Source organism: Drosophila busckii, chromosome 2R (assembly GCF_011750605.1).
Source record: "Drosophila busckii strain San Diego stock center, stock number 13000-0081.31 chromosome 2R, ASM1175060v1, whole genome shotgun sequence".
Lineage (NCBI taxonomy): Eukaryota > Metazoa > Arthropoda > Insecta > Diptera > Drosophilidae > Drosophila > Drosophila busckii.
Genome location: NC_046605.1, coordinates 160,331 through 182,455, shown reverse-complemented (window position 1 = coordinate 182,455; position 22,125 = coordinate 160,331). Strand labels below are relative to the sequence as shown.

Here is a 22,125-nt window from a genome sequence, read left to right as displayed (position 1 = left end):
TGGCCCAGCTATTAGGCATAAATCAAATCGCCCTGTACATGTGTATGTTCATTCCTCTCAAACATCATGGAAAAATTTTGAGGCTATAATTTTTTAGAAACGCTTCTATCAGCTAATAGTTCACATTGCAGTTTTACTCGCTAAAAATAATATACACAGCTCACTTTCTCCAATTTACCGTACTAACCTCTCTATAATTATTAATTTCTGTATGGCAATTTTTTTATGCAAACTTTTATTACGTCCGCGAAACGTTCCACTTAAACCGCTCGCTTTGAAAGTTTGACCTATACTGGATGACAGTGCCACGTTAGTGAGTACTATCTGCAATGATTTTGAGAGTATCATCTGAAATGATTTTGAGAGAGCAGTGCGGCCATAATAGGATATTGCCAGACGTTAAAAAACATTCATTTCCACATAACTATCGATTATTAAAACTTTTTATTTTTAAATTAGAGATTACTTTATATTCGTTGCCAAAAATCAAAATATTCATAGCAATACAGTTTTTATTGCAATATATTGTAGCATATGCAATTTTTATAATAACTAATGTGCATTTCTTGACAAATACGTAAGCGTAGTTTAATAATTCTGTCTTCTTATATTGTTGCGGGTTTGATTAGCCAGACAGCAAGCAAATATAAAGGCGATCAACTGTGTGATAAATAAATTGATTATTTCCTTAACACAAGTAATTATAACAATAATAAATACTTACCTCAATTGCAGTGACGCCGAGCCCGGCATATTTAATTATATTAACATTCTTGTCCCATAAGGAATCAACGGCACCTTGACAGCCAGGCTTGAACATGACATCGATCATACTGCAGGTATTATTGGAGGGATTATCACAGCAGGATGCAGGCACATTACCGGAATAGTCAGCGAATCCTTTAAGACCGCAGCACTTGAGCTGAAATTACAAAATAAAGCTTATGGTATAAAATTGAATTGAACCGCAGTTGAAAACTTACAGATTTCTGCAAAGTATCCATGAGTAGACTGTCCGTTTTGCGTTGGTTCCATATGGTTTGCACCACTTTGTCCAATGAATTGCGTATCTGCACATGATTAATCCACACAAAGACAATCAGAGCTATTTGGCAAAGGAAGAGGCCCAACATGACCACAGAGTACTAAGAATTGGATATATTCGATGTTCATATAATTACAACTAATATGATGTATGCATCTATGCTTACCGTTGTAAGAGCACAAGAATTCTCTCGTATGGCTCCACAGCAGCCAAGGAAAGAGATGAGAAAGATTAGGCAGCCCAGAACCAAAATGACAATGGCCACGCTATTTGCGGTGAAGGTCTCATCTATATTTGAGAAGTTTTTTATTTCCGAAACCATAAGCGAACCGAAAACAATCAGTAAAATTCCGCATATCTTCAGAAAATATAAAAATAAAAAAAATTATTGCTAGTTGTGCTCGAACTTGCAATATCAACAAAAGCATGACTCATTGCGGAATGTGTGAATCGCGTTTAGAGTTATTCAATAAAATCAGAAAACACATTATCTTTAATTACTCACAATATGGCCACATGTAAATCACGACAATTTCAATCCAATTTTTCTTCTTTATATCACATTTTTAGTTTGTTGATAAGATAACGAATTCAATGCAGAAAATTTTCACTTACGAAACCCTCCACATATACATACTTATAAAAAAGAATCTTTTATAGTATTTTTCCAAAGATAAGCGCTACAGACGCTGCTGAGTTTTATATTATATACATATGCAGCCATTGACGTACTCACGGTGTATATTAGTGCGAGGGGCATGTATATATAACAAAACTCTTAATCTACAAAACTGCAATACCAACTGTCCTGGATTTCCTGTACGCATTTTAATTTTCTCTTTTCAATTTTCATTAAAAATTGTAGCTTAACGATATTTAATTACACCAAGCCACCTCGGATTGCTTACCACAAATAATATATTGAATATAAAGAGCACATATTTCACCAACACTCCCCCGCAATCCATTTTTTTTAATATATAGTAATAACTTCACGTCGAATGAATAGGAATTAAAATAGCTGTTACACTTTCAACCTCTGAATGAATACTACACACTGTGTATATAGCAAAAGTGCCCCAAGCGACGAATTGAGTGTTGAAGCTTTTTGCGTTATCTCGAAATGCATTACACATTTTGAAAAAGTTTTCACTCTCAGTAGGGATTGCATATTTTTGGGGTTTTATAAAGACAAACATGTTATAGCCTTGCTAACAGGCGCGTTACAATGGCAGTTAAGTCTCTCATTTTTATTTTCTTTGTATTATTTCAAAAGTACAGAATGGCTTATAGTAATATATATATAATATATATATTATTATTTTTTTTTTTTTTTGTATTTTAAGATTTTAAGAGATATTTCTGCCTCGTCCATCTCGCATGCACTTGGCAAGAATACCCGCGAGGAAAAATACAATGAACTCGTAAATACAGATGCCCAGGCCTGCCCAGCGTATGAGGTTTGTGTTGTCACTCCAGAAGGACACAAATTTGGCATTACAGCCAGGACGCATTGTGTATATGCTGGCAGGACAGGCTGCGTTAGCATTAGTATAACCACAGCAAGTACCGGGCACAATCTGAGTATTTGAGTAATCCTGGTAGCCGCTGTCTCCGCAGCAATCAAAGGTAAGTTCCAAGGCGCCCATGGGCATGTTATCTGAAGAATTCAGCGTCTCTGTCCAAATGGTATTCACCAGCTGTGACATGTCCTGTAGGAACGAATCCCGATTAACGGCCACCCAGCAGGTAAGTACCAATTGTAGCACAAACAGCAGGAACATCATCAAGGAATACTGTATTTGGAGTATAAGATAAATGTTCATCGAGTCCTATTGATGAGCGCCTAAAGCTATGAATATACAGACCGTTCCCGTCATACAGGCGCTCTGACGCCAAACGCCACAACAGCCAATGAAGGAGACTATAAAGATCAGGCAGCCCAGCACCAGCACACATATGGGTATGGCATCGGTGTTCCAAAGCTGATCCGCATTGCTTGCATAGGAAGTAATATGCGATATCATTATGGATCCGAGCACAATCAGCAATATGCCCACAACCTAAGGTAAAGCAGAAATATTTTTTAAATTAACATTATCCTTTTCAAAATTGAGTATAATTTGTCATTGCGATATTTTCACTAGCCAAGGTTCTATTAATGACCAACCATGAGTCAAGCGCATCAATTTTTATTTTTATCGGCAGTGTCAGCAATGCCCCACACATGTGATAACAACAATAGAAGATATACATACATACTATGTAAGTGCGCAGTATTTATATTATAAACTAATTATGTATTTAATACAAAAAAAATTAAGTAAAATTTAAATTAATTAAGAAACGGAAACTGATAATTTAAAATTGTAATGTCAAATATATCAAAATGTTTGCAGTTTTTTTGTAGCTCTGGTATATCCGAAAATTCAAAATCCTTACTAACGTTTCGGACTCATAACACTCACCAAAAACACCACATTTACACAATATAATATAAAATTTAATAATCCTGCAACACAATTCATTTTGAATTTGTTTGTAATTACAACTTATTTATTTGTATATTGTAGTAAGTTTTCAAATTCGGAACTCCGATTTGCAGTTCGCGTCGTTTGCACTTATTCGTTTCGACTATTTGGTTTTTTGGCAGTGCTACTGTTTTTAAATATGCTAAGCTCTTGTTGTACATACATATAAATATTACTATCTAGATACATTTCAACGTACATATTGTATGCGGGTGTATCTTATCGATGTGGCATTAGCAGATAGCGCATACGCAATGTTGTACACAATGGACATTTTTCAAATACGAACGAAAATTCCCACATTTTTATTTGCCAATAGATAATTATTTAACGACATGTGTAAGTGGGATCGATCTATTTTTGTGTTCACCTATGGGGAACTATAAGCTTTATAAAATATAAAAAAGTTTTTCTGAGTCCTTTAGTTTTAATTAAATTACTATAATCATATTTTTAAGTCTCTTTGATTTTTGTGTATAATACGACTTTTAAATAACATTCGGCAGCATTTTGAACTGCTCCAACTGCATTTATGACTCAGACATGTTATATTTTGTCAGCAGTTATCAATCAATAAGGGTAAATAAAGCAATATAGAGGGGTCTTCATTTGTTTGGAAAGTTGTGTATTTTATCAGAAAAAACGGAGTTTTAGATTTTTAATATTTTGGTATTACCCAGCAATTTGTCTTTTAAGCTATTATATATATTTTTATGATCAAGAAGTAAGGTATATGAGTGCCAGCGCCAGCCCACTTAAGTTTCTTGAAAGTGTGCTTCGATGGTGGGCAGTCTCCACATGCTGTCAATGCTTAGTCATAACTTATAAGTTCAAATTCTAATCTAATCAGGCAGAGATAAAGATACAAAATATGGTTAATAATATATACAAATGAAAATTTAGCAGAATAAATCATATTTAACCTGGGCAAGTGAGACAATCGAACAGCTGTTTTGACAACAAGATGGAACCAAAATTCATAAATAACAAGAGCTCAGAATTTCTGCGAAATTATTTACGAAATTATTGCTACGGAATAATGCTTAAGAGTGCTCGAGCGATAACATAACAGTTACTTTATGTGATCCATCAAAACAGAGTATAAAAAATGTATTAGGACTATTTGTTTATTTATGGCTAGTAAAGGCTGTGATGTTGTTACTAATGAAGGAGAGAGTCTTAACGCTTTCTCATAGCACTGGCCAAGCAGCAGGATATAATGAAGATGCCGAGTTCAAAGAGAGCTATAACCAAACTGCTCCACGAGATAATCCTTGTGTTGCTGCGCCAGAAATCGGTGAACTCTTGACGACAGGGCGGACGGTGACTGTAAATAGAGACATCGCAGGCCTTAGTACGATCCGAATAGCCGCAGCAGGAGGCGGGCACTGTAACGTAATCTTGATATCCAGTTTTACCACAGCATTGGAACTGTAAGATTAAGAAGATGACAAGTAAGCTTGTGTAACATGAACGTGTTGGGCTTGTAAAGTTAAACTTACCGAAAGTTGCAAGACATCCATGGGATAACCATTAGTGGCATCATTCTGAGTCCAGGCCGTATCTACTAGTTCACCCATTTTGCTAACAAATTTATCATTTTGCACAAAGATCCAGATTGAGAGAGTCAGTTGCAACACAAAGAGAATAAACATGCAGACAGCATACTGTCAAGGAGAGGGAGAGGGGAACACAAACGTTTATCCTTGCTTCAACACGTAGTTGGTGAATTAGTTACTTACGATAGTGGTGCAGCAAGAATTCTCACGTATGGTGCCGCAGCAGCCAAAGAAGGAAACAATAAAGATGACACAGCCAAGCACTATTATACAAATAGGAATTGTCTGAGTACTAATGGAGTCACTGAAGGAGCCAAAGGTGCCCATGCTTGATAGCATAATCGAGCCCACAACAATCAGCAGAATGCCTCCTGCCACAAAGACGACATTGAGCAAGTACAGCAGGTACTTGAAGGTCGCGGATAAACAGTTCATATTGCTAGGATTATTATTTTCTCGCGTAGTATGGAGCGTGTTCGTTCGTTTTGGCGTTTTGCTAAAAACTAATCAATCACGTTAGAGTGTAGCAGGTGGTTATTTAAAGCTCCAACCTTTATCTGTTAAACTTATCTCAAAAACAGAAACACACATGAACACAATACAACGAAATTGAGTGCGCATGGAATAGATCTACAGCTAGATGAGTAATACTCTGTGCCCTTATATATTGAGCTTATCAACGGACATTATCAGATTGTACCCACGAAGCTATTATATACTACTCCGTTCTCATGCACTACATACTTAGACTGACAGCAGCTTCTGACTCATAACTTAACATATCTATAGATACTAAAATTTCTTCCGAGTTTATTGCCCTAGTGATTTTTTTAACTGTATATAACTTGATTCATATTCCCCTCTACAAGCAGATTTGATATGGCATATTCATTATATTCATCTATAATTAGTAAATCTTTAGTTTAGCTATTTTAGGCGCTATCGGTTGGGTTTTCAACCGGTAGTCCCCCTGTGTTATCGTTATAACTGATTAGCTTTTCATGCAAAAACAATGTTTACATAGTAGCAACAATTTAAAATTAATTTTAATTGCCTTTAGTTAAAGCTTTTATAAGCTCAATTCTCTTTAAATGACATTACACGTAACAAAGTTAAGTGCTAAGCAATAAAGCAATTGATTAAAATGCAATTGTATAATTAACACTCCTCCTTTCAAAAATCAAGGTGTATACGTTGAACTTTTCATAATTTTATTGCATATATGTATGTTAAAATAAAAATAAAATTTGTACAGTTTCTTCTTTTTAAATAGCACGGTGCAAAAACAAAATCGTTAGAAAAACATTGAAATGGCCAACAGTAGAGTCAGTTATACTCTACATACATATGTATATATAAAATTGGGCAACATAATTCGTACTTTCGGTTTCAATTAAAAGTAAAATAAGAACGCTCTAATAATCTGCTCGTCGACGATAGTTTCGGATGCTATTTGCCAGGCAGCATGCAAAGATGAAGCCAACAAACTGAAATGAAGTAATAAATCTTGCATGTACTACATTTCACAAGAGTAGTGAATAGGAAAACTAACCTCTATCGCAGCAATAACTAAACCAGTGTATTTTATTATGTCACTGTTCCTGTCCCAGAACTCAACAAAAGCCTGTTTGCAGCCGCGACGATAGACAGTCTCCTGGCGACAATTGTTGGTATCCTTGCAGCAAGAGGGGGGGAAGTAGCCTTGGAACGCATAATCCGCAAAGCCACTGCGTCCACAGCACTCCATCTAAAAAATAATCAATTTAGATAATAAAATTGGGAAGCAATTACAATATTTGAAAACCTACGCTAATCTGTATGGCATCCATGTAATCGGCACGACGTGTACGTCTGTCCCAAGCACGCTCCACCACATCGCCCATGATCACCAGATATTTGTCCTTTTGCAGCCACATATAAATGACCAGCGCCAATTGTCCAATCATCAGTACAAAAAGCATAACGGAGTACTGTAGCAAACGTATTTTAAATATAAATTATTATGAATTTTTATTCTTGGCGGAAGTTGTTATTTGTCGAAACTATTGCTTACCGTCATGGACATGCAGTAGGATTCACGTATTGCGCCACAGCAGCCAAACCACGAGATTAGCAATATAACTGTACCCAAGACAATCATAGTTATTGGCACCTGCTGCGTGCGCAGCGCCTCGGTAAAGTCATCTATGTTATGCACATTGCTGAAGAGCAAAGCTCCAAATACAATAAGCAATATGCCGCAGATCTGGAAATAAAATATATTAATATATATTATAATAAAAAAAAAATATATATATATATATATATAATATATATATAATTAATAAAAATGCAGATTTTGATTTTGCTGTTAATTACACGATTAAAAGCTTTTTCCAGTGTGCCACTAAGTTGCGCGCCTAAATCAAATTGGACACGGATATAAATACATACTAGTGTATTTTTATTATCGATCTTATCTATTGTTAGTCATTTATGTTTATCGTATTCTGGAACTATACAATATTGTGAAAGGCAATTAGCCAATTTAGATAAAGTCATAAATAATACAGATGCACATACATATGTATGAATAAGCTTAGCTCAGCCTCTCGCCCTCTATTATCTCAATTTTAAGCGACTTTCAATTAACGCGTGCAGTTTTGAACCCACATATTGACCTAAATTTTATTAAACATTAAACGACAAAAGTATTTGTAATTTTGTGCATTAGGTACAGGCGTCTAATAATCTAGAGACAGACAGACGACTGTTGAATGACGACTGTTAAATAAGTTCAAGTGCGCGGGCAACTCACAAAAAAAAAAAAAAAAACAACAAATAATTATAACATTTTTTCATTTTCATTTAGATGCTTATTATGACCATTGTGTATTGTGTTCTCCGTGTTTAAATATAATTTCTCAAGTTCATAAATACTAAATAATTACGTTGGCCTATTTTTAGACAACGAAGCGTCATCACCACACCCCATGGACTTTATTCGAAATTGCTCAATATTACATCTTTGACATTGCTCAATATTTCGCTCACTGCATGGAGGGGGCAAGTGTGGGGAATAGTCGGAAATTAATGCAAGGTGGGAAAGGTTGTTCAACATTGCGTGACTACTACGCATAGAAAATGTTTTTGCTTTAAACAATGTGGTTGCTATTGTTGGTTTGGTTGCTTGCCATTTAGCTTGTACAGTTACGCCGTTTAAATGTCAGCTACAGTTACAATCGAAGTTGCAATTGCCAGCTGCAAGCCTGGTGTGTAAACTTGTTAGCCTTGTTCTTAGCTTCACGAATTACGCAAGCAAAAACAAATAAATGAAACTACCATGTACATATATACATACATATGTTATGTATATTGTCTCTACGTAGTAATGCCCAAATTTTATAACAAATTCTTAACCGGTTTGTGTGCCCGTAACTTTGTATGAGAAAGTCTATACTATATATTTTATACATACATATATATTTATATATATATTTTTTATATAAAAAAAAATTAATTTTAGTTAAATAGTTTTTTGTATTTTATTAGGTGTTTTAAGTCATAATATATATATATACACACATGTATGTATATACATATGTACATTCAAACATACATTAAGTATTTACATCTAAGAAAACCTGTTTCAGCCATTGACTTTACAGTTAGTATGATATCATAATAAGCAATAAATCTGTTTCGAAAATGAAAACGTTTACTTTGATTTGTTTACTTACCGAGCAAAGCAAATTGAATATAAATAGTATATATTTAACCATAGAGATCCCGCAGCTCATGTTGACGGCGTATTGAGATTCGTTGGGAACAAAAAAAACTGCATGTCGAACGGGGCGAATGAAAATATCAAGTATACATACAATGCGTCATAAATATATTTAATATTATATCATTTTTATTCGTGTAATATGGGAACTGGCAAACACACACTCGCACACATTCCAACAAAGTACAAAAGCCACACTTGTATGTGTGTGTGTGTAGAAATTCTTGAGCAGGTTAGCATACCCGCGTTAATGAGCTACAGCTAAAACTAAACTAACAAAACTCAGTTTTTTTCCTTTCTCAGCGAACCAGCTCTGGCAACAGCTGCTGTTTGGGTAATATGGAAGCTTTCAACAGGTTGAAACGCTGCCAGATGTACGGATAACGTGCTGCCCACGTCAGCCATGCCTCTTTGCTGGCTGTATTACTCTCCACCTGTTGCAAATGTTTATAATATTTGCCATTGCGTTTAATGCTAGCCGCTACATCCTGCGCATATTTAGCAAAGCGCAGCTTTAGCAACGTTTCTGAAACGTCCAAAAGTCTGTTGCCCTTAGGTGGGTGCACCAGACAGAGCTGGCAGACTATATAATCCTTCGCCTTTGATTTGTTCAATGGTAGGAAGGTTGCCTCACGTCCAACAAGGCATTGTTGCAGCCAGGAATAACCATTTGCATTCACATGCACGCCGGGCAGCTTGACGGGCAACAAACGCTCGCGGCTGGTAAAGATCGGTATAAGCGGACGATGCTTGATTAATAGCATGGTCTCTTGATTGCGCTGCTCCACACCGCAAATTTTTCCTGTATGCATCACACGCTCGTTAATGATTCGTTCCGGTATATGCGAGGGCTGCTTGAACTGCCGGATAAGATAGGTTGGCTTGCGCTTGATTGTGGCCACTAGCAGCATCAGGGCAGATGTTCCATAAATGGCCAGCTCGCTGCCAACAGTGTCTTGCTCCAGGTAATTACATAAGGCTTGGTACTTTTCCCTGATATAGCCTGTTGTTATCGCTTCCATTGCCTGAAACTGTGCGAAGGAGGTGAGGTGAAGACAACTTGAGCTTTGTTTTATGCAATTTCTTTATGACATCATTTTACTTTTAATTTTGTGAGCGCTAATCTTCCAACAGTTTCGTTTCGTTTCGATGATATTATATATATATATATATATATGTATTAATATTTATATATACACATATATGTATTTACTACGTAATTGTCGATTTTATTAAAATTTTGTTGTCAACATGAATTTTACCGCAAGATCTTATTCGATTCTTAAAATTCCAACTCGAGAGCAGTGACTCTAAAGCTGGGGAGCAGTACTCGATAGCTGGTTAACACTCGATAGCTGGATGGCAATCGCTCTCAAACTATAAGTGATGCCGATAACAATAAGCACACACACACAGACAAGCACCCACACATGCAAAGGGAAATTTAAAAAAATTCACACACACAACACAGACAAGCACCCACACATGCGAAGGGAAATTTAAAAAATTCACACACACACACACCTTTCGCGCAATATTTTCCGTTTTTCGTTTTTTCTGGTTGCTTTTTTCCGTTTAGCGCCCGCGAGACGATATGAATAGCTAGCGTTGTAGTTCAAGACTGAGAGGAGACCCGCCTGTTGATTTACGTTGAGCCACGGTACAGAGCACGTTGGCGTTTTTTGGCGCTCTGCTGCTGCGCTCCCGCTATTTGTTATTGGCGTTTGTTTTTCTATTTATTACGCGTCGCTTGTTGTTGTAATTTATTCATGGTTTCCCAACCCCAACACAATTAGATTACGATGCCACCGCCAGCGCGAAAATTGTATATTATTTATTTTGATTTAGTTAATCTGACTAATGCTTTGTTTATTTATTTACCTATGCAAATGACTTGAAACGTGACTTTGTTGCATTGCAACTGCATGCGTATTAAATTTCGCGGCTTAAGCCCCAAGAGACAAAGTTTCAGTTACAGTGAAGCCTTAAGCATTGGGATTTAGGAATTCCTTTCGCTCGCAATCCCCCGCTTACAGTGGTTTCCGCTTTTAATTGCATACATACAAATGTATGTACACACTATACTGCGTTGGAGAAGTCTGTATATGTATATTCTCTCCTTGACATCAAAACAACAACAAAACTGGTTTACAAGCTGTTGTAATATAAGCGCTCAAACGTGGCTTTGAGGCATATTTTGATTTCAAAAAGAATTTGAAACATATATATATATATATATATATACACACACACTCAAATATATGTATATATGTATGTATATGTTTAACGGCCACGTCACAGTCACCAAACCTAATTAACCAGAGGCGCACTCTACAATTAACCTCGGCAAATACATGAAAATATGTAAATGTATTGCAGCTTTCAGAAATAATATATTCATATACATAAATGATTCATTTGTTTACAACTTGATAATTGACAAGCATAAAACGGATCTAAGCTTAATTAGCATAAAGAAATTTAGAAACAAAGCAGAACAAACGCACACACCCATGCAGGAAATTTTAGCTGCAATTTCCCAGCAAATTAAGTTGAGATTTCCAGCGTAGTCTTAATGCGAATAATTAAATAAATTGCTTGATAAATGTACAGTTATAAGCATATGAAATAATTTCCGCCTTAATAAATAGCTTGACTTTTGATTGGAAAATAGGGACGCCATAGTTGTGTGTACTTTATTTAAAAAAAAAAAAGGAAAGTAATATTTAAAAAAGCCAAGTTGCAGTTCAAAATTGTAAAATTAGTGAGTGTATATAGCAGTTAACGGAATTAATACAATCGACGCGAGTACTGCAATTGCTGACCATGTGGCGATGACGGCGGTGGAGCAGAGGACAATTGCTGACGGGTCAGCTGCTGATCGTAAGCAGCGGCGCCACGTCCAGGCGCATAGCCCTGCGTAATGCTGCCCGTGGACTTCGGATTCTATATAAAACAAAAGCAAAGGTTGGCCAATTTAAGAAAATACTACTAAGTAATACCTGAGCCATGGCGACATACCTGGACCTGAGCTGCGCTGCTACTTATCTGCAATACACTGGGATGCAGTGAGAGCTCGCTGAGCAGCGGCTTGTAGATGACGCCCTCGGATAGCAAGTGGGGTGGCGGCGGCGGAGGCACATGCGAGGGTCCATCGTGCTTAACATCAATATGATAGCGCTCAGGCAGTTTCTCCATTGTCACCTGAGGCTTGGACGACTGCACTGACGACTGCACCTGCACTAGATCTGTCTGCGAAATGGGTGGCTGATCCAGATTGATATGCAGCACTTGCATTGTTGGCGCCTTTGGCGATGGCGCTTTGGTAATTGTCGCGCTAGTTCCTGATCCTCCTTGCAGCTCGACATGATAAGCCTGACGCAGTGGCATGCTATAATTATAAATGGACTGCAAGCGTGCTGCATCCGACTGATGCTGTGTGTTATTGGGCGCTGCGGCGCTTTGATAAAACACAGTTGCCGTGCTGGGGTACTGAGTCGAGGATTCTGCAAAAAAAGAAGCGAGGGCAGTAACGTTGGTCAGTTGCTGACTTCTTTTGTGTCGTTGTTCATAGCTTTTTAACAGAAAAGGAGAAACATTAATCAACGGACTACCACGTTGTAAAAACTAACGAATGACATATTTTTAGAGATTGTAATGCATTTTTAACGTTTTTTGGTACAGCCTAAGGACTGGTGTAAAATGTTAGCGTCCATTGCCTAACCACAACAATAGACTGAAGAAATAACTCTTGAGGCTGCTTACTCTGTGCCGCAAAGCTCGCGGTGCTTTTGTAATATCCCTGATGTGTCGACTGCGGCGGCGGTTGACTGGGCGGTGAGGGACTCCGACCGCGTTTTACTGAGGTCGACTGACTGCCAGACGGCGCCGGCTGAAAAAAATGATTTTACAAATAAATTATTAAAGCAATGAAATAGATTTTGCTCATTAGTTCCACCTTTTGCAGCATGGACACCTGATGATGCGGCTGCTGCTGTTGCAGTCTAACGGGCGGTAAAAAAACCTGTGTGGTGGCGACACTAGCCGCTGCTTGCTGCATGGCTTGCTGGTGCAACGCAAATACTTCATTCTGTTTCTTGCGCGTCTCATCATCGTTTATCACTTTTTTAAGCTGCATCAGTAGCTGATGCTTCTTTTGATGTAGGTCGAGCAGCTGCTCGTCCAATCTGTTTATCTGACCACGTGTATCCTCTAGCGACAAGTTGTTCTCGCGCTCACGTGCTTCGCGTTCCCTTCGCTGTCTCAATTCCTCACACTGTCGCTCATATTCTGCAATTAAAAATCCGTATTACTAAAAAGTTTTTATCACAAATTAATCCACATTACGAACCCTCTTGTCTGCGCTGACGGTCGGCCAGTATGAAGCCTTTCAGCGATCCTCTCAGCTTCTCAGCTCTCTCTGCGGCTGCCGCTTGCACCGCAGCATTGTTATTGTTGACCGCAGACGCTGGCGGCATCTTGGAGCTATGCTTGGTTATCTTGCCAATTTTATCAGCTTTTGTGTATCACTGGCTCGCAATGCGAAAACTACGTTTAGCAAACCTAAAGCCAGGATTCGCTTGTTTCCACAATTATTTATTGTTTTTGTCTTATCAACTTTCTGTTTCTGGTCATTGCCTTTGCTGCCACTTTCTTTTTACGAAGCCTTATAACGGTTAATGGTTATTTAAAGAAAAAACGTATTGCTTTTATTTAAATGCACTTTAATATTTTGTTTTTAAAATAGACTCGATAATTGTTTCATATTTGTCTGTAATAGAAATACACGATAGCATTTACAATACCAAGCGCAAGCGAGAGGCAAACAATCGTACGGTGTCACATTTGCAGTGCTGCCAGATTCGCCTTTTTCCGGTCAGATCTGTCAATTGCTTTAATAATTAAAATGAATAAATTTTGTCAACATATGTTTGTTTTTTTTTTAAGAAACTGGTTTGCAGCAAGTACTAGTTGCTGCCAAAGCAATGTTATTCCACCGAATCAAAAAATTAACAAATTGCTAGTTCTCTAACGCCTTAGTAAGTCCTTACCCACCCTGACCTTATTAAGCTTCTTTTGCCATTTCCCCACTAAAACTAGCTTTTTTTATTCGACAGCACTACATAAACGAATGAATTGTTATTCAATTCAACTAAATTTTCAGAATCACTACTCCACACTTTGCTCCACAGTTTAAGAGTCATCGCGAGCTCGAACTCTTGAGACATCGAACCTCTCGCTCGCACCTATAGCAACCACACGGCTCGCACAATATTATTGCGGATAATACTCACGAGTTTGTTGCGTATTTGCATCTTGCTCGCACTTATTGCATTTCTGCTGCTCCTACACTACTCACCCGATTTAATCTTGTAACTAAAATCTAAATTCACATATAAACAGAAGCGGGCTTGCAATAAAATTTCGTTTTATTTTATTTTCAAACGTGCAAGTGTCAAAACAAAAAGCATCACGTTCACTTTTTGTATTTTTTGTAATAAACTCAGAAAAAAGCAAAACATTGCAAATCGTGGATATAAAAAAAAAACCAAAACAAATTATTTAATGCGGGTGCATCACATATTTATATTTAAAAAGTGGAAATAATGTGAAATAAACACAATTGTGTGTTCAAGTTTTTAAGTGAACATCCATATTTCAAGGAAAAAGCTAAATCATTTTAAGAAAATTTGTGAAAGGAAATTCCAACGTGTAAACAAAGCTATTGAAAAGGCGGCATCAGCAAGAAAAACTACACAGCATGGCGAGTAAGTAATAATGACTAAGAAAGAAGTAATAAAATAATACTTCTGCTTCAGCTTAATACATTGCGTATCAAGTGAAGCAAATAGTAAAGATTCTTCTTCTGTTGCAACGCATTTACATTTGTTGTCTAGAATAAACAAATGCAGCTCATGCGTGTCATCGCACATGAGTGTGTGTAATGCTCGGCTGTTATATGGTTATATGTACATATTGTGTGCATGTGTGTGTGCTCTTTAGAATTTTACGAGCTGACAGCAGCGGGTGCCACTCCACCTCCAACAAAGAGTGAAAAAACCCCGGCAGCGACTCAGGTACAGGTGAATAAAATATGCGTCTAGCTGCCTGTCTCTGTGAGGAGCGGGAAGTCTATTCTGTTTGTGAAAAATCAATATTTGTCCGCCTGTCAGTGACTTGCGGTTTGGCAGCAATGTTTAAAGAGATCATTAGTTAGTAACATTTAAAGGAAAAAGTTAATAATTAGTATTATTTACTCTGCTCTGGGTAAACATCAAGTCGTGGTCACTCGAACTGTTGCAAGTGTCGGTCGCAAACAACCAGTTCTCCAAATTAATCGAATTCATTTGACCTATTCATGGCATTGCATTATCGCACATTTGATCCGTACCAATGTGCGGTGCCGATCCGTTCACGAACAAATTGTGGGAGACACATAAGGTGTCATGCAACCCCCTGTGGCATCAACAAGCATAACACTATACGTGCTCAACGGCAGCAGCTGCGCTCAGTGAAAACTCACTTTACGATTTTAATTGGCCCTCTGTGTTTTGCTTCTTCCGTCTACTTGCCGCACTTTGTGCCAACACTCTGTGCCCACCCGCATGTGGTACTGATAAGGCATATCGCTTCTTCCTAAAACACCCCCAAGCTACAACAACAGCAACAAAACGGGAAATATACCCTGCTTTATTGTTATTATTATTATTTTCGGGCTTTTGCCACAATTCGTTTCATGCGGATTAGCTGCGGCATTGCTGTAGTTTCTTGCTCCGTCTCTCTATTCCTTTTTGTGATTTTTCTTCGCGCTTAACTGCTAATAAGATTTTTGGTCTGCGCCTAATGGCCTTGACTCAGAGGGGAAGAGAATAGGAGGTTGAACTCCGCTATTCAAATTGGCATAGAAATTAATTTCAATTAATTCAAGTAGTATAGCATACAGGGACACACAGAGAAGCACCACACACTTCCTTTAAAAGTCACAAGCTCTCCCAACTGCCAGTTCAACGTGTTAGCTATCATTGTCTCAGGGGGAGTCCGATTAAAAAAATGTTGAACAAAAGGGGAAGATAGATAATCAAATTTTACAAAGGCTATTTAGACCGACTGTAAAAACTGTACGAAACTCTTTGCTTGGAAAAACTGTTCATTATACGTATTACAAATCCTATGAAGCTTACAAAATTTTCGTTTGTAAATATTTGAATGCGAGTGAGAGAAATTATAATTGTTGTGAGCCATCGCAATTGCTCCTAAAATCAAAAGAAATAAATGTTGGACCTTGACTACTGCCTCTTGTATATTAAGTCGAAATTTTTGCTCGCGCACGCTGCTGCAGAACCGCAAGGAGAGGATGTCAGCGACAAGGATAATAGCGTCAGAAGTAAGGAGCAGAGAGGCAAGCGCATAGGATTGGGTATGACGGCTGAAGGCTACTTAAAGAGTGCCGTGAATGAGCTGACGCGGGGCAACTATGAGGTGTCAATGGGCATCATCAACAAGGGCATGGATGCATGTCAGGAGGAGCAGCAAGTGATGGCGCTGTTGGAGCTAAAGAGCATCATCGCTCGACTGCGTCTCCAGTGCAATACGGCGCAGAAGCTGCTTTTGCTGGGGCCCACAAGCAAATCGAATGCTTTGCCAAATACCTTCAGTCTGGAAATGCTGGATGTGGTGCAGAAGGTGCTGCGATGTCGCAATCATTACGAGATGCTGCGCATCTCTCATCATGCTAGCTACTCGGAGGTGAAACGGGCGTACAAGCGATTGGCTTTAAGACTCCATCCAGATAAGAATCGTTCGCCTGGTGCGGCAGAAGCTTTCCGTAGAATAAACGAGGCGGCGGATACGCTAACCGATCAACAGAAGCGCATTGCGTATAATATGTTAACGGCAGTGGGAGATTGCTTCGGCAGGCAGCAGGAGCAGTCGGAACAGGAAATAGAGACGGAGTTACAGACGGAATCGGAGCACCAGCCTAGTCGCGTCTATCAGCCTGCCAATCAGCGTCAGCCCCAACGCCAAGCGCTTTACCAGACTGAACAGCTCATAATTGGACTTACAGCGGCGGTCATTTTTATACTAATAACGGTCCAATATCTAACTGCCTCGTCTGTCTATAGTCTAACGCCTAGCAGGTAAGTGATGGCCCTTTTCGAACAAGCAGCACCTCCACATATCTTATGCTTGCTCCTCCAACTCGCTAGCACACATAATGTGCGTTTGATTAGTCAAACTCGCCGTGTGCCTTACTTTGTGGAACCAGAGTTTCTAGAGCAGCAAACATCTGAGCAACTGCGTCAGCTGGAGCACGAAATTGAGCAGCTTTATTTAACGGACTTGCGCCAAAGCTGCAAGCAGGAGCGCAAAATTCGTGAGTCTAAACCGATCTCGGGATACAAGCTTTGTTAAAAATGTCCTCCTTATTATTTTAGGTGACAATTTGCTGCAACGCGCCCGTCTTACAAATAATATCAATTTACGTGATCATGCACTGAAAATGCCAATGATTGCTTGTCACGCCTTCGATAAACTAGATGAACTATAAGATCAGCATGCATCTGAAGTTTTCTCTTATTGAGCGAGAGAGTACCGGAAATATCCCCAAGATCATGTGCATATTATTTATTTATTTATAGAGTATATAGGTGTACAATTAATTTATGTATTTATTTTTTGTTATTATGTAAAAATATTAAGTGTACTTCAGAGCTAATGTAAACTTTATTTAAGAGGGATATTTGAAACTGAGTTATATTGTTTTCAAAACGAAAAAACTGTTTAGGCTTTCACTCTAAAATTATATTAAAACAGTAATTGATTTTATTTTATGTATATTAACATATAAATGAAAAATGTAAAGAACCAACTTGTACAACTTTGGTTATTGCATATACAAAGCGCGCCATTTATACCAAACTTTGTTTGGACAAAAATAGCAAATCGTAAACTCAATTCAATAAATCGCAAGTTTGCCAGAGCACATGCCCAATTTAACGATGCGACGGTTGCCAAGCGCCAACAAATGTAACCTAGTTAGAGGCATGCAACAACAATATGCAACAAATTTAACAGCAATGTGAAACCAAAGCATTTGCCACACGAAAAAGTATTTGGGAAGGAGAGGAAGGAGGAAGTAGCGTTTCCACACCCACTACGGCAAAGCTAACGAACTTGCTACAGCATAAACTAAATACCAGCATGTACCAGTTACGAGTGGAGCATGTGGCATTCCACAGACAAATAACAACAGCAGAGCAGTGCATAAAAGTAACTGGCAAGGAGGATGGGAATGAGCTGCAGGTTGTGAGCAGACGGAAGTGCTTGCTGCACCTGCCACATCAACTTGCCATTTTGTCAACTACAAGTGCGACTGCAACAACATATGGTTGCCTCATTCAGCAATTGGATAGCTTTTCTTTCGCTTCTGCTTTATATTTTCCACGCTCGCTTTTCCAGCTGCTGTTCAACTGCTTTATCCAAGTTTGTTTTATTCATGATTTAGCAAGATTTTGCCTTGAATGCCTTTAGCTACACTTGCCGCTATCTGGGGTCTGGGCCTATCAGACTCTCCTTAGCAAGCAACATACGTTCAGTCCTTGACGTCTTCTAAGTCAAATAAAGATTGTAAACGACTTTTAAAACCTTACAAGCAATATATATATTCTTAAAAACTCAATGAATTTATTTTTGGCAAATGTAAATTTTATTATTTAAGTCTTGTAACTTATAAAATATAGAGATGTAAGCAAGTGTATTTAAAAGTCATTTTGCGGGCTTTTATTTTTATTGCTGCGTTATAGCTTATGCAAATTAACCCTTGGTCCTGTTTAGCCCGAAGGCAAATGTCCTGCTGTCAAGCCATAAAATGGGCGTTTAATGTGTGGCACGCTTAAAGTATTTGCTCATCATTTTTATTTCCATTTAATTTATACTTATTTATGTATATATTTTACTTGGACACTGGCTTTAGCTTTGTGCATGTTGTGTAACTTAACTGGAGGAATACAGAACAGGTCAAAGAACATAACCGAAAATGCCTCAATTAAATTGTTTAGTAAATAATTATTAAGCAAGTTGTTTAGGACAACACGTTTACGTTTATATATCTACATACTAAAACAACAACCTATTTTAGCTGATAGTTCAACATTAATGTTGAAACTCTTTCAATAAACAAAATAGCTTTCCAATTTATACTTTAGATTAAACGCTTTCTTATATTTTTATATATCTCTCTACCTATTTTCAGCCGAAATAGATGAGCTGATTGAGCAGCTGAAGGCGACGAGTGTTAGCCCGGGCGGAACCTCAGATTCGCTTTCATTGCTGAGCGAGATATCGGCAACAAAAGATCCAAAACTGTTTGACAAGCATGAGCTGGCGGATTGCTTTCTGGGTCTAACACAGTGCGAGGATACGAGTGTGAGAAAGGAGGCTGCTAAGTGCATAGCGGAGATAACCAAGTCGGAGGTGCAGCGTAAGAAGTTCACCAAACGTGAGATAATTGCCGCCTTTCTGGAGTGCCTGCGTCAGGTGCCGACTACAGATGACAGCATGGAGTTACCAATACAAATATGTCGTGCGCTAGGTAACATCTGTTATTTGAACGATGAAGCGCGTGATCTCATACTAGAGCTGCAAGGAGATGCAGTGCTACTACAGCTGCTGGACATAGGCGACATAGCGGATGTGAGCAATGCGCCGCAGTTTATTAAAGTGCGCGGCGGTCTGCTTTCCAATTATCTGCTGGGTGGCGAAGGTCTGGCCAAGCGGGCAATGCAGCTGGGTATTATGGAGAAGTTACAGAAAATGATCGACACCGGCGCTGGCAATGTGGAGCAGCATGAAGATCTATTGCTCAATACACTGCCACTGCTAAGCATACTCACCGAGAACGTGGCCGATCTGAACTTTGACTCGCAGCTAAATATACAGCTATCACGCATACTCGCCGCTTCCACAAATCCCGATCTCGCTGAGATGTGTCTTGAGCTCTTGCACTATCAGGCAGAGAGCGATGAAGTGAAGCTGCTGCTGGCGAAGGATGGACTCTGCGAAACAATCTATCAGTTGCTTGAAAAGTACAAGACGTTGGCCAGCACCAACGAGGCGCGAGCTCTAATGAAGCTCGCATGTGAGCTCATTGTGCTCATCCTAACCGGAGGTCAGTGTAAAACTATTGATTGGCGAGGATATCTAACATAGGCTTAAGTATTTAGCTGACGCTTTTTTTATGATCAGAGTTTAATTATCATGTGTATATCATCGATAGTCCTAACAATAGTTTGACCGTATCACTTAGTTATCAATTTATATTGAACTAAATTTATTTTCCTATTACAGATGAGTCAATGCACTATTTATACTCGACACCGCTGCTGAAGAACATGATCGACTGGCTGGATGCCACGGATATTGATCTGCTGACAACGGGTGTGCTGGCCTTAGGAAACTTTGCTCGCACCGACAGCCATTGTATCTACTTTGTAGAGCAGCACACAATGAACAAATTGCTGCAGGTGCTTGCTAAAAATAATGGCGTTAAGGACGATGTGCGTCTGCAACATGCGTTGCTTAGTGCGCTGCGTAATCTGGTTATACCGAAGCCAAACAAGAATGCCGTAATTCAAGCAGGTCTAGTGCAAACGATACTCCCTATGTTGGAGATACATCAGCCGCCAGTGGTGTTCAAGCTGCTGGGAACGTTACGTATGACGGTAGATGGACAGGAGAAATTGGCGTTAGAGCTCCTTAAGAACAAGACGCTCATCGAGCAGCTGGTGCATTGGAGCAAGTCATCGGATTATGCGGGTGTCACAGGCGAATCGCTGCGTCTGATGGCTTGGCTAATCAAGCATGCGTATCTAAACAAGATTGCATATGCGCTACCACGCAAGGGCGATGCGCCCGCTGAGCAGATTGCCGACAAGTTACCGCTTAGTCAAGACTACGATCGCAGCAGCTTGAGAGAGTTTCTGGCCAACGAGGGCACCGTGGAAGCCATGGTTACCATGTTAACAGCACAGCATTTAGTGATGCAAAACGAGGCCTTGATAGCGCTTTGTATTCTATCTGTTGTCTATCTCTCAAAGTCTGGCGAGGCGCATCAGCAGCAGCAGACGCAACGTTTACAGGAGGAACTGATCAATTGCAAGGTGGGCGCTAAGTTGGCAGAGCTCATCACAAAATCATCGGACAGCATGACCAAGGAGATTGTTGAGAATCTGCAAAACTGTGTGAATCTGCTCAAGACCTCGGATAATCTGGTCGAGCATCTGGAGCAGCACAACATAAACGAACTTCTAAAATCAATACCAATACTTACCGAGTACTGCACCTTGTAAGAATCGCGCCTGCTTGAGACGTGGCATATTGCATTTATTTCCAGTTGCCTCACACACACGCACACACACAACACTCTCCCACAAGTACACACACATACAGTAAAGTATTGCTGTTTAGTGATACTAATGACTACATGTAGACTACCACTACCACCTTAGCGCAACGATTCAGATTTAGACTTGATTATAGATTTGTAAGTTGAAAGTAATGCACAAGAGAAAAGTACAGTGAACAGTAACGGGAATGTATTTTTTAGACGCAAGCGTATTTTTACTGCATTTATCATAACACGAAAAGAGAAGAAATTGAAAAGAAAACGTATTAATTAAATATTAAATAGTACAACGTACTTGAACGTATATACCATATATACATATTTATATTTACATACATACTTATTGTATATGACATAATTTAGAATATAATAACATTTCTGTTACATGATTCTTAAGAGCACAATAACAACAAATCGTGGTGATATTGCTAAATATATTAAATAAATGTGTATTACGTATTGTACTTATAATTTGAAATCAAACATTTTTGAAAAAACTGGCACACACATGAAAATATTTATCAAAATTTTCGCACAATTTTTAAATCAAATTTTTTATTGTTGCACAAAACATACACCCAAATGTAAAGCTCACCGAATGCAAAAGCTTCAATTTTATCCGTTTTTTCTATGTATTAACAACACTCGTAACATACATAATTACAATCAGTGAAAATAGTAACAAATGAGAAATAAAAACAAATAAACAATAAAAAAAAAAAAACAAAATTAAGTCTAGTTTTTATTTTGAATAAAGAAACGTTTTCTTTGCGAGCTGGTTACACTTCATCCAACAACAATCTAGCGAGGTCCATCGCTAT

The 22,125-nt window shown here is 38.5% G+C and overlaps 8 protein-coding genes across 9 annotated transcripts; 2 read left to right on the top strand and 6 right to left on the bottom strand.

Annotated features, from left to right (window-relative positions):
* Window positions 1-493: 493 nt before the first annotated feature.
* LOC108595679 (23 kDa integral membrane protein) lies at window positions 494-2,081 on the bottom strand. The gene is made up of 5 exons (XM_017980958.1): window positions 1,954-2,081; window positions 1,212-1,403; window positions 984-1,145; window positions 725-922; window positions 494-660 (listed from the first exon to the last, which is right to left on the bottom strand). Exons 1-5 carry the CDS (start codon window positions 2,011-2,013, stop codon window positions 589-591), a joined length of 684 nt encoding a protein of 227 aa, XP_017836447.1. The 5' UTR covers window positions 2,014-2,081; the 3' UTR covers window positions 494-588.
* Window positions 2,082-2,280: 199 nt separating this feature from the next.
* Window positions 2,281-3,678, bottom strand: LOC108595752 (23 kDa integral membrane protein). Its single transcript, XM_017981041.2, has 3 exons — window positions 3,514-3,678; window positions 2,914-3,108; window positions 2,281-2,841 (listed from the first exon to the last, which is right to left on the bottom strand). The coding sequence occupies exons 1-3, from the start codon at window positions 3,571-3,573 to the stop codon at window positions 2,395-2,397; spliced, it is 702 nt and encodes a 233-aa protein (XP_017836530.1). The 5' UTR covers window positions 3,574-3,678; the 3' UTR covers window positions 2,281-2,394.
* A 941-nt stretch (window positions 3,679-4,619) lies between these two features.
* Window positions 4,620-5,646, bottom strand: LOC108595455 (23 kDa integral membrane protein). Its single transcript, XM_017980694.2, has 3 exons — window positions 5,319-5,646; window positions 5,079-5,243; window positions 4,620-5,007 (listed from the first exon to the last, which is right to left on the bottom strand). The coding sequence occupies exons 1-3, from the start codon at window positions 5,568-5,570 to the stop codon at window positions 4,756-4,758; spliced, it is 669 nt and encodes a 222-aa protein (XP_017836183.1). The 5' UTR covers window positions 5,571-5,646; the 3' UTR covers window positions 4,620-4,755.
* A 720-nt stretch (window positions 5,647-6,366) lies between these two features.
* On the bottom strand, window positions 6,367-10,505 carry LOC108597630 (23 kDa integral membrane protein). Its single transcript, XM_017984275.2, has 6 exons — window positions 10,426-10,505; window positions 8,855-8,952; window positions 7,189-7,380; window positions 6,944-7,105; window positions 6,688-6,882; window positions 6,367-6,622 (listed from the first exon to the last, which is right to left on the bottom strand). The coding sequence occupies exons 2-6, from the start codon at window positions 8,912-8,914 to the stop codon at window positions 6,551-6,553; spliced, it is 681 nt and encodes a 226-aa protein (XP_017839764.1). The 5' UTR covers window positions 8,915-8,952; window positions 10,426-10,505; the 3' UTR covers window positions 6,367-6,550.
* On the bottom strand, window positions 8,992-10,514 carry LOC108597629. Of its 2 annotated transcripts, none has more exons than XM_017984274.1 (2): window positions 10,426-10,514; window positions 8,992-9,932 (listed from the first exon to the last, which is right to left on the bottom strand). In XM_017984274.1, the coding sequence occupies exon 2, from the start codon at window positions 9,921-9,923 to the stop codon at window positions 9,201-9,203; it is 723 nt and encodes a 240-aa protein (XP_017839763.1). In that variant the 5' UTR covers window positions 9,924-9,932; window positions 10,426-10,514; the 3' UTR covers window positions 8,992-9,200. The 2 variants fall into 2 exon arrangements, with proteins under 2 accessions (XP_017839763.1, XP_017839761.1); XM_017984272.1 differs by lacking the exon at window positions 10,426-10,514 and adding an exon at window positions 10,004-10,102.
* Window positions 10,515-11,601: 1,087 nt separating this feature from the next.
* Window positions 11,602-13,714, bottom strand: LOC108595318. The gene is made up of 5 exons (XM_017980538.2): window positions 13,253-13,714; window positions 12,860-13,191; window positions 12,667-12,793; window positions 11,923-12,407; window positions 11,602-11,847 (listed from the first exon to the last, which is right to left on the bottom strand). Exons 1-5 carry the CDS (start codon window positions 13,377-13,379, stop codon window positions 11,692-11,694), a joined length of 1,227 nt encoding a protein of 408 aa, XP_017836027.1. The 5' UTR covers window positions 13,380-13,714; the 3' UTR covers window positions 11,602-11,691.
* A 750-nt stretch (window positions 13,715-14,464) lies between these two features.
* Window positions 14,465-21,608, top strand: LOC108597240 (rap1 GTPase-GDP dissociation stimulator 1). Its single transcript, XM_017983689.2, has 3 exons — window positions 14,465-14,669; window positions 19,154-20,068; window positions 20,248-21,608. Exons 1-3 carry the CDS (start codon window positions 14,663-14,665, stop codon window positions 21,246-21,248), a joined length of 1,923 nt encoding a protein of 640 aa, XP_017839178.1. The 5' UTR covers window positions 14,465-14,662; the 3' UTR covers window positions 21,249-21,608.
* Window positions 16,055-17,561, top strand: LOC108597241 (dnaJ homolog subfamily C member 18). The gene is made up of 3 exons (XM_017983691.2): window positions 16,055-17,039; window positions 17,109-17,275; window positions 17,337-17,561. The coding sequence occupies exons 1-3, from the start codon at window positions 16,174-16,176 to the stop codon at window positions 17,447-17,449; spliced, it is 1,146 nt and encodes a 381-aa protein (XP_017839180.1). The 5' UTR covers window positions 16,055-16,173; the 3' UTR covers window positions 17,450-17,561.
* Window positions 21,609-22,125: the final 517 nt, after the last annotated feature.

Excerpts from the sequence above, each read along its gene's own strand:
- LOC108595679 (XM_017980958.1), bottom strand. The coding sequence starts at position 2,013 with ATGGATTGCGGGGGAGTGTTGGTGAAATATGTGCTCTTTATATTCAAT. Across the intron at positions 923-983 it reads TGGATACTTTGCAGAAATCT|CTCAAGTGCTGCGGTCTTAA; the intron begins GTAAGTTTTCAA and ends TTGTAATTTCAG. Across the intron at positions 661-724 it reads TCGGCGTCACTGCAATTGAG|TTGATCGCCTTTATATTTGC; the intron begins GTAAGTATTTAT and ends TTTATCACACAG.
- LOC108595752 (XM_017981041.2), bottom strand. The coding sequence starts at position 3,573 with ATGAATTGTGTTGCAGGATTATTAAATTTTATATTATATTGTGTAAAT. Across the intron at positions 3,109-3,513 it reads GTGTAAATGTGGTGTTTTTG|GTTGTGGGCATATTGCTGAT; the intron begins GTGAGTGTTATG and ends GCTTTACCTTAG. Across the intron at positions 2,842-2,913 it reads GCGCCTGTATGACGGGAACG|TATTCCTTGATGATGTTCCT; the intron begins GTCTGTATATTC and ends CTCCAAATACAG.
- LOC108595455 (XM_017980694.2), bottom strand. The coding sequence starts at position 5,570 with ATGAACTGTTTATCCGCGACCTTCAAGTACCTGCTGTACTTGCTCAAT. Across the intron at positions 5,244-5,318 it reads ATTCTTGCTGCACCACTATC|TATGCTGTCTGCATGTTTAT; the intron begins GTAAGTAACTAA and ends TCTCCTTGACAG. Across the intron at positions 5,008-5,078 it reads TGGATGTCTTGCAACTTTCG|TTCCAATGCTGTGGTAAAAC; the intron begins GTAAGTTTAACT and ends TTAATCTTACAG.
- LOC108597630 (XM_017984275.2), bottom strand. The coding sequence starts at position 8,914 with ATGAGCTGCGGGATCTCTATGGTTAAATATATACTATTTATATTCAAT. Across the intron at positions 7,381-8,854 it reads TATTCAATTTGCTTTGCTCG|ATCTGCGGCATATTGCTTAT; the intron begins GTAAGTAAACAA and ends TTTTATTTCCAG. Across the intron at positions 6,623-6,687 it reads TAGTTATTGCTGCGATAGAG|TTTGTTGGCTTCATCTTTGC; the intron begins GTTAGTTTTCCT and ends ACTTCATTTCAG.
- LOC108597629 (XM_017984274.1), bottom strand. The coding sequence starts at position 9,923 with ATGGAAGCGATAACAACAGGCTATATCAGGGAAAAGTACCAAGCCTTA.
- LOC108595318 (XM_017980538.2), bottom strand. The coding sequence starts at position 13,379 with ATGCCGCCAGCGTCTGCGGTCAACAATAACAATGCTGCGGTGCAAGCG. Across the intron at positions 12,408-12,666 it reads CGCGAGCTTTGCGGCACAGA|AATCCTCGACTCAGTACCCC; the intron begins GTAAGCAGCCTC and ends CTTTTTTTGCAG. Across the intron at positions 11,848-11,922 it reads GCAGCGCAGCTCAGGTCCAG|AATCCGAAGTCCACGGGCAG; the intron begins GTATGTCGCCAT and ends TGTTTTATATAG.
- LOC108597240 (XM_017983689.2), top strand. Across the intron at positions 20,069-20,247 it reads TGTGCTCATCCTAACCGGAG|ATGAGTCAATGCACTATTTA; the intron begins GTCAGTGTAAAA and ends TTCCTATTACAG.
- LOC108597241 (XM_017983691.2), top strand. The coding sequence starts at position 16,174 with ATGTTGGACCTTGACTACTGCCTCTTGTATATTAAGTCGAAATTTTTG. Across the intron at positions 17,040-17,108 it reads TATAGTCTAACGCCTAGCAG|CACACATAATGTGCGTTTGA; the intron begins GTAAGTGATGGC and ends CCAACTCGCTAG. Across the intron at positions 17,276-17,336 it reads CAAGCAGGAGCGCAAAATTC|GTGACAATTTGCTGCAACGC; the intron begins GTGAGTCTAAAC and ends TTATTATTTTAG.